The following is a 17,620-nucleotide window of genomic DNA, read 5'->3' on the forward strand; positions in this document are numbered from 1 at the left end:
GCTACAGTGGTGGAAATAAGTATTTGATCCCTTGCTGATTTTGTAAGTTTGCCCACTGACAAAGACATGAGCAGCCCATAATTGAAGGGTAGGTTATTGGTAACAGTGAGAGATAGCACATCACAAATTAAATCCGGAAATCACATTGTGGAAAGTATATGAATTTATTTGCATTCTGCAGAGGGAAATAAGTATTTGATCCCCCACCAACCAGTAAGAGATCTGGCCCCTACAGACCAGGTAGATGCTCCAAATCAACTCGTTACCTGCATGACAGACAGCTGTCGGCAATGGTCACCTGTATGAAAGACACCTGTCCACAGACTCAGTGAATCAGTCAGACTCTAACCTCTACAAAATGGCCAAGAGCAAGGAGCTGTCTAAGGATGTCAGGGACAAGATCATACACCTGCACAAGGCTGGAATGGGCTACAAAACCATCAGTAAGACGCTGGGCGAGAAGGAGACAACTGTTGGTGCCATAGTAAGAAAATGGAAGAAGTACAAAATGACTGTCAATCGACAAAGATCTGGGGCTCCACGCAAAATCTCACCTCGTGGGGTATCCTTGATCATGAGGAAGGTTAGAAATCAGCCTACAACTACAAGGGGGGAACTTGTCAATGATCTCAAGGCAGCTGGGACCACTGTCACCACGAAAACCATTGGTAACACATTACGACATAACGGATTGCAATCCTGCAGTGCCCGCAAGGTCCCCCTGCTCCGGAAGGCACATGTGACGGCCCGTCTGAAGTTTGCCAGTGAACACCTGGATGATGCCGAGAGTGATTGGGAGAAGGTGCTGTGGTCAGATGAGACAAAAATTGAGCTCTTTGGCATGAACTCAACTCGCCGTGTTTGGAGGAAGAGAAATGCTGCCTATGACCCAAAGAACACCGTCCCCACTGTCAAGCATGGAGGTGGAAATGTTATGTTTTGGGGGTGTTTCTCTGCTAAGGGCACAGGACTACTTCACCGCATCAATGGGAGAATGGATGGGGCCATGTACCGTACAATTCTGAGTGACAACCTCCTTCCCTCCGCCAGGGCCTTAAAAATGGGTCGTGGATGGGTCTTCCAGCACGACAATGACCCAAAACATACAGCCAAGGCAACAAAGGAGTGGCTCAGGAAGAAGCACATTAGGGTCATGGAGTGGCCTAGCCAGTCACCAGACCTTAATCCCATTGAAAACTTATGGAGGGAGCTGAAGCTGCGAGTTGCCAAGCGACAGCCCAGAACTCTTAATGATTTAGAGATGATCTGCAAAGAGGAGTGGACCAAAATTCCTCCTGACATGTGTGCAAACCTCATCATCAACTACAGAAGACGTCTGACCGCTGTGCTTGCCAACAAGGGTTTTGCCACCAAGTATTAGGTCTTGTTTGCCAGAGGGATTAAATACTTATTTCCCTCTGCAGAATGCAAATAAATTCATATACTTTCCACAATGTGATTTTCCGGATTTAATTGTGATGTGCTATCTCTCACTGTTACCAATAACCTACCCTTCAATTATGGGCTGCTCATGTCTTTGTCAGTGGGGCAAACTTACAAAATCAGCAAGGGATCAAATACTTATTTCCACCACTGTACCTTCTATTTACGCTACCCTTGTAAATGTATTATCTGTTACCAGTTGGTCAAGTATGTGTTTTCGAATCTTCACAACTTACAGATTTCTGTAACCAAAGGATCTATAGGATGATATAAGTTAAGATTGATATTAACATATAGGAGCTTAATATGAGTAATGGCACTTTTGTGTAGACAAGCTCAATAATTTCCTTAAATTTCTTTTGTTGTATTACTCCACATTGTTAATCTTGGATCACCAATTGAGGACTTGAGTATACCTATTCTGATTTCGACTACCCCCAATTTCTTTTTTTTGTAAAAAGAATTCTCTTAAAACTTTGCATAAATACTTCTAACCAGGAAACGGCTGAACAATTTAAGGCTGTTAGAGATGATATTTCTCAGTTGCAAGGAGTATCAGCCTCGGTAATTAAGGATAATAATATAATCCACCGTCGACTTGAACAAATAGAAAACTATAACCGTAGGTTGAATTTACGTTTCTTGAATTTTCCTCAGGAGTTTGGAATCAATCCACAGGAAGCCTTTAAAACATATCTTTCAGAAGTATTAAATTTTACCCCAGACTCTTTTCCACCATTGAACAAAATATATTATATATATACAAAAAAAATTTGTGGATAATACCCTTCAAGCCGTACCATCAGAGGCACCAGAGGAACAATTAAATATATCTGAGATACTAGAAACATCTTTAACAGCTGATTCAGCAAGAACTACTTTAATAGTGTCCTTTGTGTTTCAACAAGACCTAGACGCAGTAAAACGTATGTACTTTAAAAAGATGCATGTTATGTTCCGGGGGAAAATGGTATGGATGTACCCAGATATAACCAAACAAACACAAGAAAGAAGGAAACTTTTTCTTTCTATGAGATCTGAAGTGTTACAACTGGGAGCCTCCTTTTATTTGAACTACCCATGTAAATGTGTCATTAAATATACTGGTTTGAAATATATCTTTTTTCAACCGGAACAATTGAAAGAATTTATAACCATAAAGAAAGTTGGTTAATGTCATTTTCCACTATGATGGTATAATATGTTTTGATGAGACCGAGAAAGTGTGTTAAGCAAATTTCCTCAGGAACCGATACTTTTGATTTAAGAAGTCTTCTTTTTTCTTTACGCCCACCTCCTGAGTTAGTGGTCTAAAGAAGAAATTGTTATGTTTGCTTTTAAACTGCTGTTATTGTAATTTTTTCTTTTCTGAATTTCCTGTCAAGTGTAATAGCTTGTTATTTAATGAAAATGAATAAATATAAATAAAAAAAAAAAAATTCTAGATGTGGTACCTTTTCTGTTCAAGTGTAATACTGGGTAATAATTTGAATAAATAAATAAATAAAAAGATACCGCATGTATAGAATGTTTGTACGTTTGGGCAGCTCACCAGGTGCCCTTGGCCTGGATTGGCCGCTGTCGTGGACAGGATGCTGGGCTCGATGGACCCTTGGTCTTTTCCCAGTGTGGCATTACTTATGTACTTATGTTTGGACAGCTGTTCACATGTATTAAGCTAAGTGCTGTTTTTTGATCACTTACAGTATTTTTACAAGAACAGTTTCACTAAAAGATTGTGATATATAAAATTAGTTTATGAGAGGAATAGACGATTGAAGAAATGGTGAATTAAGGTTGAGACATGAGATAGCCCAAAAGAGACCTAGAGGCATATTTTCAAAGCACTTTGGGAGGCTAAGTTCCATAGGTTTCTATGGAACTTTGGGAGGCTAAGTGCTTTGAAAATGAGCTTGCTAATAACTCATAATAAAGTCCTTATTCAGTACTTCTGAAATTCCTCTCACGATAGTCGGTATTGGTTTTATCATAAATTACACTCCATTATGGGCAGGTTTTGGAATAGTCTTGCTTTCACTATTTTTTTTGTTTTGTTGGTATTATATTTAATAGTGTTTCTTAAAACTCCTTTTTTTTTTTTAAAGTTGTGCTTTACAATATATTTAGCAGCAGAATAAAATGATGTGAAGATTAAAACAGCAATCACACATCATGGGGCTGTATAATGCCGAAACTCAGAGGAAGAGAAGAAAAGAATAACAAATGACCTCTGCCCTGCAGCAAGGGCTATGGGAGACTGCCCATTGGGTGGCCGGGGCTCCTCGCATGTTCTCATCTCTACCTCCACCTTATCCAGGTACTGTGAATACAAAGAAAGAACAGAGAGCCAGGCATTTATGAATGCATATACCATCTTTCTATGACAATTCTGTTCTATAGCCCCTCATGCCCCAATTACAATCTCAGGGCTGAAATCAACTATTTGTGAGCATGGACATATCACTTTAATTATCTATGACCCAGCTTACCCACTAGCAACTGGCTAACATTGTGTTCTCTCTTATCCCTCTGTGGTCATGTAGATTAGGCATCAAAACTGATAACTATGCTTTTCCTCCATAAAAATAGCTACGTCTATGCTTGCGAAGAAATATCCGTAAAGCGTTACAAGTTTCAAATTTGCCATTGATAGCAAAATCTTGACGTACTGCAAGGCCTGGATGAGGCAAAAATCTGGTTTCTATACTGGGTTTAGTACAGAGAGTGGTTGCGCATTGTTGGATAAGAGTGCTCAATTGAGGAGAGACAGTTCTTCTGGTACTCAATCTGCCATCCTGCATTTGATAAAATCTGCCATATCTTGCTGCATAAGGTGTGTTAAACAGGAGTTTAAGAACCTACTTTACTGCGGTGGTTAGTGCTGGGCAGACTTATACGGTCTGTGCCAGAGCCGGTGGTGGGAGGTAGGGATAGTGCTGGGCAGACTTATACGGTCTGTGCCAGAGCTGGTGGTGGGAGGCGGGACTGGTGGTTGGGAGGCGGGGATAGTGCTGGGCAGACTTATACGGTCTGTGCCAGAGCCGGTGGTGGGAGACGGGGCTGGTGGTTGGGGGGGGCGGGGATAGTGCTGGGCAGACTTGTACGGTCTGTGCCCTGAGAAAGACAGGTACAGTGTCAAGGTAAGGTATACACAAAAAGTGGCACATATGAGATATCTTGTTGGGCAGACTGGATGGACCGTGCAGGTCTTTTTCTGCTGTCATCTACTATGTTACTATGCTCATCTTTGGTGGAAAGATTTTTTTTTTTGTGGTGGAGGACAATTTTTGGTGTTCAGATGCTCAGGAACATGTGTCGGGGGGGGGGGGGGGGGGGGGGGGCAGAGGTCCACAGTGCTCAGCACTGTATTTATGCAGGCAATATTCAGATGTTTATTCTAGGAAAAAAAATCTAAGGATATAAGTTGAGCAGTTTAAACATCCATTGAAAGGAAGGACATGGGAGGCTAGAAATGAACTATCTACAACTAACAATCAAAAAACAGAGAAATCCTTTGGGTGAGCCTGGACTTGATGCCAGTTTTGGGGGCTGAACTGAGCCTTGATGGGGTGAGAATTCCTTTTGTGGAGCAGGTGAAGAGTTCATGTATTACTTTAAATTCAGCCTTAACATTAGAAGTACTGATTGGGGAGGAAACTAGGGTTACAGTTGTGTATGGTGCAGCACGTGAGGTCATTTTTAAGGCAGCAAGATTTTAGGACATTACAATCAGCAGTTTTAAGTCACTTGATTGATGCAACACTAGATATGTGGAGCTCTGAAAATATCTATTGAACAGGCTACAGAGAAAACAGGAAAGCAGTTACTAGGTGCTTTACACTGCTCCCTGGTTCCTACGAATAAAGTTTAAAATTTAAGTACAACATTTCAGGTATTTCATGCAATTGGCCCAGTTTATTTCCTAGATAAAATACAATGTGAAATTTGACATCAAGTCAGGCACTTAATATGGCACGTACAGGACCCTGAGGACTTAAAACAGACCATGTTCAGGAGTAGTTCCTGCCTGGAAGAATAGTTTGTCCTAGGAATTTAAAAAAAAAAATTGGCAACTAAGTGCGATTCTGGAAAATACTGAATATGAGATTTCTTTTTCTTTTTTGAAAAATGAGAGGGAATTTAAGGGAGTGGATAAGAGATGCTGAGATATGTATGTTCATGAATGGGGAGAGGATGTTGGGGTGGGATTAACATTTAAGCTGATTACCCATTTTGGTTTTATGCTTTGAAACTTGTACTGTAATTCACCTTGTATGCTTTGTGGAGCAAAAGGCAGAAATCTTAAATCAAATCAAATATGGCTTAGCTGAAAGGTGTTATATGGAGTGGAGGAGTGGCCTAATGGTTAAAGCACTGGTCTTGACATCCAGAGGTGGCCAGTTCAAATCCCACCACTGCTCCTTATCTTGGGCAAGTCACTTAACCCTCCATTGCCTCAGGTACAGACTTAGATTGTGAGCCCTCCTGGGACAGAGAAATATCCAGAGTACCTGAATGTAACTCACCTTGAGCTAATACTGAAAAAGGTGTGAGCAAAATCTAAATAAATATTTGAGATTCTACATGGAATGTTCCTGTTGCTACTATTGGAGATTCTGGAATGTTGCTACTAGTTGAGATTCTACATGGAATGAATGTTGCTATTCCACTAGCAACATTCCATGTAGAAGCCTGCCCTTGCAGATCAGTGCACAGCTGCGCAGGCTTCTGTTTCTGTGAGTCTGACGTACGTCAGACTCACAGAAACAGAAGCCTGCGCGGCCGCATTGCTGATCTGCAAGGGCAGGCTTCTACATGGAATGTTGCTAGTGGAGGAGTAGCCTATTGGTTAGAGCACCAGTCTTGCAATCCAGAGGTGGCCAGTTCAAATCCCACTGCTGCTCCTTGTGATCTTGGGCACTTAACCCTCCATTGCCTCAGGTACAAACTTAGATTGTGAGCCCTCCTGGGACTGAGAAATATCCAGAGTACCTGAATGTAACTCACCTTGAGCTAATACTGAAAAAGGTGTGAGCAAAAATCCAAATAAATAAATAAATACATGAAAATGACAGTTGCTACTATTATTACCCTCTTCTCCAGCCTTCACTGCCAACAACTTCTGAATCCTGCAACGCTCAAAGAAAGATACAGAGAAGAAACCTCAATGCCTGGCAGCCCCTTATTACAGACAAACAAGATCCAGTAAAGGAAAGGTTTGCAAAACCTCTGCAAAGTAAACTTGTTGTTCGGTACTCTCCCACTCTGCTAACAAAATGTTCTTTTGATGCAAAACAATCACCCCCTCCCTCGGGGACCAAGTACAGCCCCTCAGGAGTACTGAAAGCAGTAGAAAAACAATAAAGGCAGAAAACTTTGGAGAGGACTTTTAAAAAATAAAAGGATTGTGTAAGGCAGAAAAAAAAAAATCAAAATGGGCAAAAGGAAACATTACCAAGCAAATGGGATGAGTCTTCAACTTTGTCCACTGAATCTGAAAACAGAAGCGAACACATTTGAGATATTAAAGAAACAATAATCAAATTATCTGCATTGCTGCAAATCCCACATTAGCACATTTTATTCACAAGGTTTGCACCAAGCAGAACTAGGTGGGTGGGTTTGCCTTGATTATTGATCCCTAAGAAATTATGGGGGTCTTTCAACTAAGGTGCGCTAGCGTTTGTAGCGTGTGCTAATGATTAGGATTCGCTAGATGCTAGAGACACCCATATATTCCTATGGGCATCTCTAGCGTTTAGCACATCCTAATCATTAGCGTGCGCTAAAAACGCTAGCGCACCTTAACAAAAGACCCCCTTATCTGCAGAGAACTATGCTAGCTTTTGCTGCAGGTAATTTTTCTGAGAGAAACCAAGGCTATGCGTCCTCTCCTTCTCCTCCTCCACTCTGGAACATATCTTAATAATACCAGTAAAATGAACTGCACAGTGCACAACAAAGGATTTTCATGACACTAAGGATGGAGAAAAACAAAGCAAAAAGCTTCCATTGCCCTCTAAATGAAGAGTTATTTTACATAACCTTCTTCCCCACCCCCCCAATCACTGTTTGAGACCAAAGAAACACTGTAGATGTGAGGAACAGTAAGCTAGCTAAGTAAATTTCCATCTTTTCTTGAGGTGCAGTGTAAGTGACACCCTCTTCAGTCAATCCCAAGGGTTGCTGCATTTTTAATGCTTGGATCTGTAAAAACCCTTTGGATCAGATCATGTACGGATAGGAAAGAGCTGTACATATGCAAATTTTACTGTGGCTGAGGACAGTCACTGCCTGAAGCTGTTAACTGATTGACTGCCACTGTTATTTTGATTATGAAATACCTTTTTTCCAATCCCCACCCAAGAAACAACCATGAGCCAGCAAGTTTTAATGTCTTAATTTCTGCTTTGTAAATAAAGGCAATAAGACAGGTGTTTTTAAATGATTCATTTAATCACTTCTCAGGTAGCTCAAACTATTTGGCTGCTGAGCCTCTCTGTCTTTTTTCCTTTTATCCTTCAGTTCTCTGAAGTATGTCCTGGAAGCTACATCATACCACAGTACCAGTGAAGATCCATCCAATAGCTGGAAGAAAAGGACCAGCTTCCATAACAGGGTTTAAATTGCATCCCTGCAGCAGATGATGTAACTTCTTAAGACTTAGGCCCAGATGCATCAACCAAACGTAAAAAAAAGCAAAATCGTTAAAGCCATTACCGAATTTTAAAAAACGACCAATGCTCCAAAAAAACAAGTCGCACAAGTTCGGTGCGGTATTGTAAAGAATGATGCACTAATCCCCGTCGGTAATCGGCTCGTAAAGCATGTGCAGAGCAGCCAAGCGTTATGCTGGCAGCTCTGCGCATGCCAGAAACGTAAGAAAAAAAAGAAAACACAAACAGGAAGGGAGGGGGAGCCCAGCAACTGCAAAGGTTTCATTTTTAAAAGCTTTTATTTCACAAACGGAGCAGCGGGGAGCAGCGGGGACTTCGGGGGGGGGGGGGGGCAAGGCAAGGCCGTCCATACAGGACGCTGCTGATGAGCGCCTTTGCCCCTCCCGATCCTTTTTTTATTTAGTTTCCTTTTTTATTTTAGGCACAGGGAAGCAGGGAGCCACTTTTCTTTTAAAACATGCCAGCAATTTGGTTTTTCATCGTGCAGGGGGCAGTGGGGAGATGACAGCTCAGGCTTTAACGACAGGTCTGAGCTGACGTTAAATTTCTGGCGGTAAGTGAATCGTTGCTATGTCAGTATGGTTAGTGCATTCCGAATTGTCTACATTTCAATGGTAGTTTCTCATTTGCATTCCAGTTTCGTTAGCTGCTACTGTCGTCGAAAAATAGGCTTTAGTGCATGGAAAGGATAGGAAATTCTTCCTTAAGGGCTCATTTAACGATGAAAAACGTTTAGTGCATCTGGGCCTTAAAGCTTTCTTTTTCATTCTTTTTGGATTTGCTTCTGCTTCCCTGACCCCTCTTAGCTTCCTCCCCCTGCCCCCATTGCGCTTACACGAATAGCAGCCTTGTTGCAAAAGACCCGCGTGATGGCCAACCAGGTGGGCAGGTCCAGCACATTCTGTAGCACCTCCTCATCCAGCTCTAGGTTGGTTAGCTGGCCTTCGCCTTTCAGAGTACTCAGATTGATCTTGTCTGGGGAAAGGTTCTTGGTAAACCTGTTAAAGTGAAAGCAAAAAGAAAGATATAAATACAAAACACAGTCATGAGAGAAGTCCCTGGTTTTCTGTGATTCTTTTACTATAGAAATTACATAGTAGCATAGTAAATGACGGCAGATAAAGACCCGTACGGTCCATCCAGTCTGTCCAACAAGATAAACTCATTTACATGGTATGTGATACTTTTATATGATTTGTCCCTGCCTTTCTCAGGGCACAGACCGTAAAAGTCTGCCTAGCACTCTTTTTGTACTAAAAGTTCTGAAGATTCTGGAATCCTAAAGTTACAAGATTCCAGAATCCCAATTAGTAGCAACATTCCATGTAGAACCCCATAGTAAATGACGGCAGATAAAGATCTGAACGGTCCATCCAGTCTGCCCAACGAGATAAACTCATTTTACATGGTATGTGATACTTTTATATGATTTGTCCCTGCCTTTCTCAGGGCACAGACCGTAAAAGTCTGCCCAGCACTCTTTTTGTACTAAAAGTTCTGAAGATTCTGGAATCCTAAAGAGTTACAAGATTCCGGAATCCCAATTAGTAGCAACATTCCATGTAGAACCCCATAGTAAATGACAACAGATAAAGACCTGAATGGTCCACCCAGTCTGCTCAACAAGATAAACTCATTTTACATGGTATGTGATACTTTATATGTATACCCGAGTTTGATTTGTCCTTGCCTTTCTCAGGGCACAGACCGTAGAACTATGCCCAGTACTGTTCTTGTACTAAGTTCTGAATCTAACATCGAAGCCCCTTAAAATTTACACTCCAGCTCATCCCTATCCAGACACGATCAGGATGTAGACCGTAGAAGTCTGCCCATCACTGTTCTTGTACTAAAAGTTCTGAAGATTCTGGAATCCTAAAGAGTTACAAGATTCCAGAATCCCAATGAGTAGCAAAACCCATGTAGAACCCCAAAGAGTAACATAGTAACATAGTAAATGACGGCAGATAAAGACCTATATGGTCCATCCAGTCTGCCCAACAAGATAAACTCATTTTACATGGTATGTGATACTTTTATATGTATACCTGAGTTTGATTTGTCCTTGCCTTTCTCAGGGCACAGACCGTAGAAGTCTGCCCAGCACTCTTCCTGTACTAAGTTCTGAAGTTAACGTCGAAGCCCTTTAAAATTTACACTCAAGTCCATCCCTATATCTATTCAGTCACGATCAGGGCATAGACCGTAGAAGTCTGCCCAGCTCCCATTTTGTTTCCCAAATACCGGCGTCGCCACCCAATCTCCAAAAAGATTCCACGGAACCATTCCTTCTAAACAGGATTCCTTTGTGTTCATCCCATGCATGTTTGAATTCCATTACCGTTTTCATCTACACCACCTCCCGTGGGAGGGCATTCCACATATCCACCACCCTCTCCTGTGAAAAAATACTTCCTGACAAATACTTTCAAATATTTTATAAAACCTTCTATGGGGCCCCTTTTACTAAGCTGTGCTAGTGAATGGGTTTAGCTAAGCCTATTTCTTCCATGACAAAGCAAATTTACTCCAACAGGAAAATATTGATTATTGAAGGTGTCTCATATCATCATGTAGGCATATTAATGCCAAATTGCTCTTAAGCTTGCAAGCTTATGGCTTGGTATAATCACAGACCACCTCCAGCCAACCAATAGTGCACGTTAGCTGACAATTGTGAATACCTCAATGTCCAAGTGTTTACTCCATTAAATATGTTATTTCAGCAAAACTTTTTTATAAGTGCACTACTGTTCAAAATGTACATACTGTTGCAATAAATATACTACTGATACAAAAATCAACTTAACTTGATCGCTCCGGGCATTGCACGCCATTTTCTTAAGCTGGAGCTTATCATGTTGCCAGAGTTCAATGTCTCCGACATCGCTGAAATAACATATTTAATGGAGTAAACACTTGGACACTTGGACATTTAGGTATTCACAATTGTCAGCTAACGTGCACTATTGGTTGGCTGGAGGTGGTCTGTGATTATACCAAGCCATAAGCTTGCGAGCTTAAGAGCAATTTGGCATTAATATGCCTACATGATGATATGAGACACCTTCAATAATCAATATTTTCCTGTTGGAGTAAATTTGCTTTGTCTGCTCTAGGTTGCGTATGTGTGCAAAGATAAAATTAGACAAAGCAAAGCCATTTTGTGGGTTACATTTTTTGTATTTCTTGCATGGCCATAAAATAGGAATTTTTCTATTAGCTGAATTCCTGGTCATGAACTAATGTTAGCATTAGCATGCAGACATTTAAAAACAAACAAACAAAACAAAAAAACTACATGGGAGCACTTAACATCTCGAACTTAGAAGGCGTTAAGGGCTCCTGAGTTTTGGACACACTAACCTGCTAGCACGGCGATATCAGCGTGCTAGCTGAATGACACTTCCATGCCCATTCTCCACATCTGACACACACCCTCCCAAATAATTGTTTTTTTTAAATACCGCAAGCTTTGCACAGGCGAATGACAAAACTAACGCAGAATGCATTAGCACATCCCGCGTTAGGCCATTTTTCTGGCATTAAGCCCGAGTTGGGGGCTTAACACATCTTTGTAAAAGAGCCCCTGTGTAAACTAAGTGAAAATAAAGTGTTCACAAACTTGTTTGTCAGAAAAACAATTATACGGGTTGCCTCAAATATTAACACAAAGGTCAGGAAGCCCAATCCTGGTCATCTCAATATCTGAAACTCCTTGTTTGCTATATTAAAAAAAAAAAAAAAAAACTACTGAATGGAACAATTACAGCACTTAAATGCCCAACACACTTAGGGGCTCATTTTCAAAGCACTTGGACTTACAAAGTTCCAAAGGTTACTATGTAACTCTAAGTGCTTTGAAAATACATCTCTTATTGAACCTTTAAACCTGAATGAATGAGAGGACAAACCCATCTCTCAGTACGATCCATTCTGTTGCTATCTCCTGGTCTGGTCTATAAAATGTGGTCCCTTCTCATCCTATCACTTAGAAATTTAGGAATACTGCCAGCTTAAGCCTTGATTGCTTCATATACCATCAAGACCCTTTCCCTAAGAATTATGACTCCCTCCCTTTTGTCTTCTCAGGTGGATATCTGGCAATTTGCATTAGACAGGTTTGTCCCAATCTAGAAACTCACTCTATGCTGCAAGGAGTCCTATCCTTGGTTCCGCTAAGGTCTATGCTTAATGAACAGCCAGCTCCATTAGCTTGAATATCATTAGGGTGAGTCCCAACATACTATTCTCCTGGCTAAATTCAAAGCCCTAGCAAGCTCTTACTGACAGAGTATTGCACAAGTAATAGCAAAAAACAATTACTTTCTTTCTCTACTGAACCAAGGCCCTAATATTTCTTGCCTTTTCTAGTTAGTCAGTAAACTCAGCACCCCCCACCCCTTGTCTGTATCATCAGTCACTACTACCAAACTGCTAACTGGTTATTTTGTGAAGAAAATGCTACAACTAAACAATCTTTGGTCTTCTCTGAGTCCATTTGTAAGTGTCTCCACTCCCATTTCTTCTGACTTGGAATCATCCACGGCAGTATTCTACTATAACCATGGTGGACTTTCCTCTTTCAATTCTCCCACTTCCATGAATACTGGGAATGTGGTTTCTGGGATGCAGTTTTCCATTGCCATCACGGATCCCCCTTCCTACCCATCTATTAAAGAACTTTCTTCTTGCTTTTCTCCCATACCTCCACTCCACTGTCACCACATGTCTTGGGACTGGTCACTTCCCTTCTGCTTGGAAACAGGCTGTCATTTAAACCCATCTAAAGGGCTCAAAAGCTGACCCAACTCTCTCTTCTAAACATCACCCAATTTATATCCAAAGTCACTAAGAAGTTTGTAGCTAAAGAACTGACACTGCACCTAGAAAGTAAACGTCCTACACCCAAAGAAAACAGGTTTCTTCCCTCACTACAGCACTGAGGCCCAGATGCACAAAACATAAGCCAGCAATGTGGTTTTTAAACTGGTTCCAGCTGGTTTAGTGAGCAAGGAGTACAGCCAGACAAGCACAAAAGGGTTCTCCGAGCTCTTTTCCTGTCGTGGTAGCAGCTAACGAAAACGGAATGCAAAGGTATTATAATAAGCTAATTAATATATAAATGTGCCTGCAAAGCAATGCACAGCCATTTTCCAAACGATGCGCACAAGCAGCCCCTGCCTTTACCGTGGAAATTTTAACAGGAGGTCTGGAGCTGTCGGTCCTGATAGTTCTTTATTGCAAGTACTCCACAGCCACCTCCTCTGCCACTCCTGCAAGGGGAGAAGGACCCACTGCAGAGCTCCTGCTTGGGCAATGCCCTCCAGAAGCTGGGCTGAGGCTCCCCTCGCCAGAAGCTCTGGCAGTAATATGAATTCCAGAGTGAGGGAGAGCTGCAGAAGGAGTTTTTGTGCTTTCGCTGCCCTGTCCTGCCCCCTGGCAAGGAAGCAGGGATGGCAGAGGAGAAAAGAGAGCTCTGGAGCATGAGTGAGAACCCAAGGGTGTGGGGATTTCAGTCTCTTGAAAGAAACAAAAGGTTTCTTTGTTTGCTCTGTGGAGTTTCAGGATCTGCCACCTCCCCCCCAGGCAGGAGAATGCAGGCTCCTGGCATCAATGGACCGCGGCCCCCCACAGGGGAGTGCAGGCTCCCAGCATCAGCAGACTGCGGTGGTATTTTTTTTTTTTTGGGGGGGGAAGCTAAGCTGGCTCTCATACATGCAGCTTGTATGCATGTATGAGAACTGTCTGTACCATGCGCAGAGCAGCCATGCTTAGTGACTGGCTGTTCTGCGCATGCTCAGCTCGCTAACTGGCTTCCTCCATATCACATGCAAATGAGCTGGGTAGCAAAAGCAATGAGAGGCTCATTTGCATACGATTCTCTTTGTGAATCCCTTTGTGTTTCCAAATTAGTAATTTTTACCAATTTGGAAATACAAACAGATTCTTAACAGGGACCTTTGTGCATCTGGGTCTGAGTGGGCGCTGCTTGCACTACTGGATTATACATCAGGAAGTTCTCCTTCTGACACGTGATCTCTCAGTTGCTTTGGATCTTGTTAATCATTCTCTTCTACTTGAGAGACTCTCTGACCTCTAACTCTCAAAGTACAGTCTTCACCTGGTTTCAAATTCTATTTGGAGAATATGACATTTAGCTTTTCCTGGTCTGGCATCTTCTCTGCCCCCACGAACTTCCTTGTGAGGTCCCTCAAGGCTCCATTCTTGGCCCTTTCCTTTTCAAAGTCTTTGTATCTCCTCCTGCCCTTCTCATTCAGTCCTTAGGGATCACATTTCTTCATATATGCAGATGGCATTCAGTTTTTTTTTTTTTTTATCCCTTGGGACACTTCTTCCCCTGGGCTTTCCCCCCCCCCCCCCCCCTTTGAAAAGTTCCATAAGCTGGATAAACTTGATGGGCTAGCTGCAATGGCCTAAAGCTGAGTCCCTCAAAGACATATTCTGGGGAATTCTGTAAGTCGCGCAAAGCTGGATGCCAGGATCATCCGCACTAAAAGTGAATTCTATATAGGCCGTTCTATGCAGAACTGCCTTCATAGAATACTAGCTTAGCACGCATTTCATACCTAACTTTGAGCGCCAGTATAAATGCTCATGCCCAACTAATGGCAGTTAGGTACAGAAATGCAGGTATTCTATAACACCATGCCAAAAATTCTGGAAATGCCCCCAACCTGCCCATGACCCTCCTGTGGTCATGCCCCCCTTTGGAAATTAAGCACAAATGTTGTAGAATGGGGCATAGGGCAGATGAGTGTATAATTCATAATGATTACCAATTAAATGCTTGTTAACACCATTTATTGATTACTATCATCAATTTAGCCAATTACTTTGCACGCAGATCTTTGATCTGTATGTAAAATTGAGTGTCTAACTTTGGGCGACCTATACAAAATCCCCCCTATGCTGTCCTGTTCTCCTAACGTGTGCCTTTTACCGTTCCCCAATTGCCTATAATTCAAGATGCACAAATTCCACACACTAGTCCATACATTGATGCCTCAGGGCTGTCAATTGAAATATCAGGAACATTATCCAGTGTCTCTTCAACAGGATCTCTCATGACAGCATCCGAGACTGCTTCCATGCTACTGCCAGTGCTTGCCTGATAGCAGTAATACAATACCTCACCAATGCCTGTTTATGGTGGTCAGTTCCCTGGTCCCCCCCCCTCATAATCAAGCCAGCCACCTCTTTGATCAGACTGTTGCTCTCACTATTCTTGTGCAGCTCCATCAAACGTAGGAGAGAGTACCTTTTCCCCCACAATTCTGCCAGCCAACATCGCTATTCAATGGGTACATGTGGTGCAGTTTATCAGGTATAAAGTACCACCTAAACAGAAATTTAGAGCCATGCAACAATGTTTTTAATATCTAATTAGTACAAGGAATAGGTGCAGACAACACATAAAACTATTATGCACTACACTTGCTGCAAAGTCGAAAAAATGATACCCTTTCCCACAAACATGGCCTGCAAAGCACGCCCTCGAACTTTCAAAGCGAACTCAGGGGCCTGGGTTATTGCCATTTCCCAGGTTTTGGCTGCACAATGAAGCCCCTACAGTCCCCGCTCCTCCCCTCGAGCTTTCAATACAATATTTAGATTAGCAGACAAAGGGGTCATTGGGGGCCTTCCACAGAGAGGGTTCTAGGGGCATACTGGACCAGAGAAAACCTAGCTGTGCTATCACCTGTGGGACCAGCAGGAAAATTATACAGTGATAGTACTCTATATAAGCTTTCAAAAACATGTGAAGGGGATCCATGCACTCTCAGAAGTTCCATATACTTTACCATCCCTACACAATTTTACTGTGAATCAATTAAAAAGCCAGTGGAATCTAGTTACCAGAACACATTCTATTCAAAGAAAAAGTTCCTGTGCAACATGGAAAGCAAAGAAATTGTGACCAGCTGTGATGTTCCTATTCCAGTCAATAAGAAGCTTGATATAAGAAAACTGCTCACAGTTTCTAAATGTATGTGATCTGAACTTGTCTCTCCTCCCCACCCAACACGTCCTGAACAGTTGATGTGGCTCTGCTGCTTTAGCCCCATTAGAGTAGGTATATTAGTTTTGTAGAGATGGGCTTTATGGATTCTTTCTTCATGGCACTGGGTGGGTAGGGTAGACTCTTTGACCTGATGTAATCTGGGTCTTTTATTAAGATTTTGTTAGGATGTAAGTCTACCTTTTTTTCTAGAGTAGGAATAGAATTCAGGCCATCCTTGGCCACCTTTAAATCTAGATTGAAAGCCCACCTGTTTAACATTGCTTTTGACTCCACCTACCCTCCTCTCCTCCTTCCTGTACACATTAATTGATTTGATTTGCTTACTTTATTTTTTGTCTATTAGATTGTAAGCTCTTTGAGCAGGGACTGTCTTTCTTCTATGTTTGTGCAGCGCTGCGTATGCCTTGTAGCACTATAGAAATGCTAAATAGTAGTAGTAGTAGTCTCTTGTAACCAGAGCTAATATTGTGATGTCATAATGCCTCAGTCCACCAATAAGAGCCAACCTCATCAGTGATGTCACAATAGCTTGATTGTCCTATACTTGTCTTACTTTTATTACATAGCTCTTTGAGCAGGGACTGTCTTTCTTCTATGTTTGTGCAGCGCTGCGTACGCCTTGTAGCGCTATAAAAATGCTAAATAGTAGTAGTAGTAGTAATATGTTAAAGAGCAATTCATGCTACTATATTTTATACCCTGTATACGTTGCAAACCACTTTGGGTTCATGCTTTATGAAGGAGATTGATATATATTTTTAACAATTATGTTATTCTATGTTATAAACAAAACGTCATTAGGAGGTCACACAGAGTCAGTCAGTCAGGGTCAAGGTCTTTCTGAGGGTACAACCAAAGCGGCTTACATATATTATATGCAGGTACTTTCTCTGACCCTAGTGGGCTCACAATCTAAGTTCTTTTTTGTACCTGGGGCAATGGAGGGTTAAATGACTTGCCCAGGGTCACAAGACGCTTCAGTGGGAATTGAACCCAGTTTTCCACGTTCTCATGCCACTGCACTAACCATTAGGCTACTCCTCCACAGGCACAGCAATCTCATTCTGACTGGGAAGTTGGTTAAATACATCAGGGTTTTAATAAAAAGGCAAGACCTAGGAAGGAGGCCGACACAAGACATGACATCTTGAAGCATCTAGTAATACTACTTTACAACAAATGAGTTAAAAACCTAGCAGCAGCATGATGGGAAGATGGGAAACCTCAGATCTAATCAGACAAGTTATTTTCTAACCTAGGCCATCTTCTTTTATTGGGAAAGAATGGTGCTACAAAATGCATCCATTTAGGACAGTCTAAAACGGGTAATGTAATTTATGATGTAATATGTGTAAATAAGTTAATAATAATCATCCCTTTCCCCAAGAAATTATCAACATTTTAGAACATCAAATCCAGGTGAAGTTCTATCCAAGCACTTGACCCGGATGTT

General features: G+C 41.8%; 1 protein-coding gene across 1 annotated transcript in view; it reads right to left on the reverse strand.

Moving 5' to 3' along the window:
* The window catches only part of UHRF1BP1 (UHRF1 binding protein 1), a 100,672-nt gene that overhangs the window by 54,749 nt on the left and 28,303 nt on the right, over positions 1-17,620 (reverse strand). The window contains exons 2-4 of the mRNA XM_030220453.1: positions 8,956-9,118; positions 6,899-6,937; positions 3,672-3,763 (exon numbers count right to left, since the gene is read on the reverse strand). Coding sequence (XP_030076313.1) covers positions 3,672-3,763; positions 6,899-6,937; positions 8,956-9,118 — 294 coding nt within the window. The remainder of the gene's footprint in view (positions 1-3,671; positions 3,764-6,898; positions 6,938-8,955; positions 9,119-17,620) is intronic.

This window comes from Microcaecilia unicolor, chromosome 12, assembly GCF_901765095.1.
Source record: "Microcaecilia unicolor chromosome 12, aMicUni1.1, whole genome shotgun sequence".
NCBI lineage: Eukaryota > Metazoa > Chordata > Amphibia > Gymnophiona > Siphonopidae > Microcaecilia > Microcaecilia unicolor.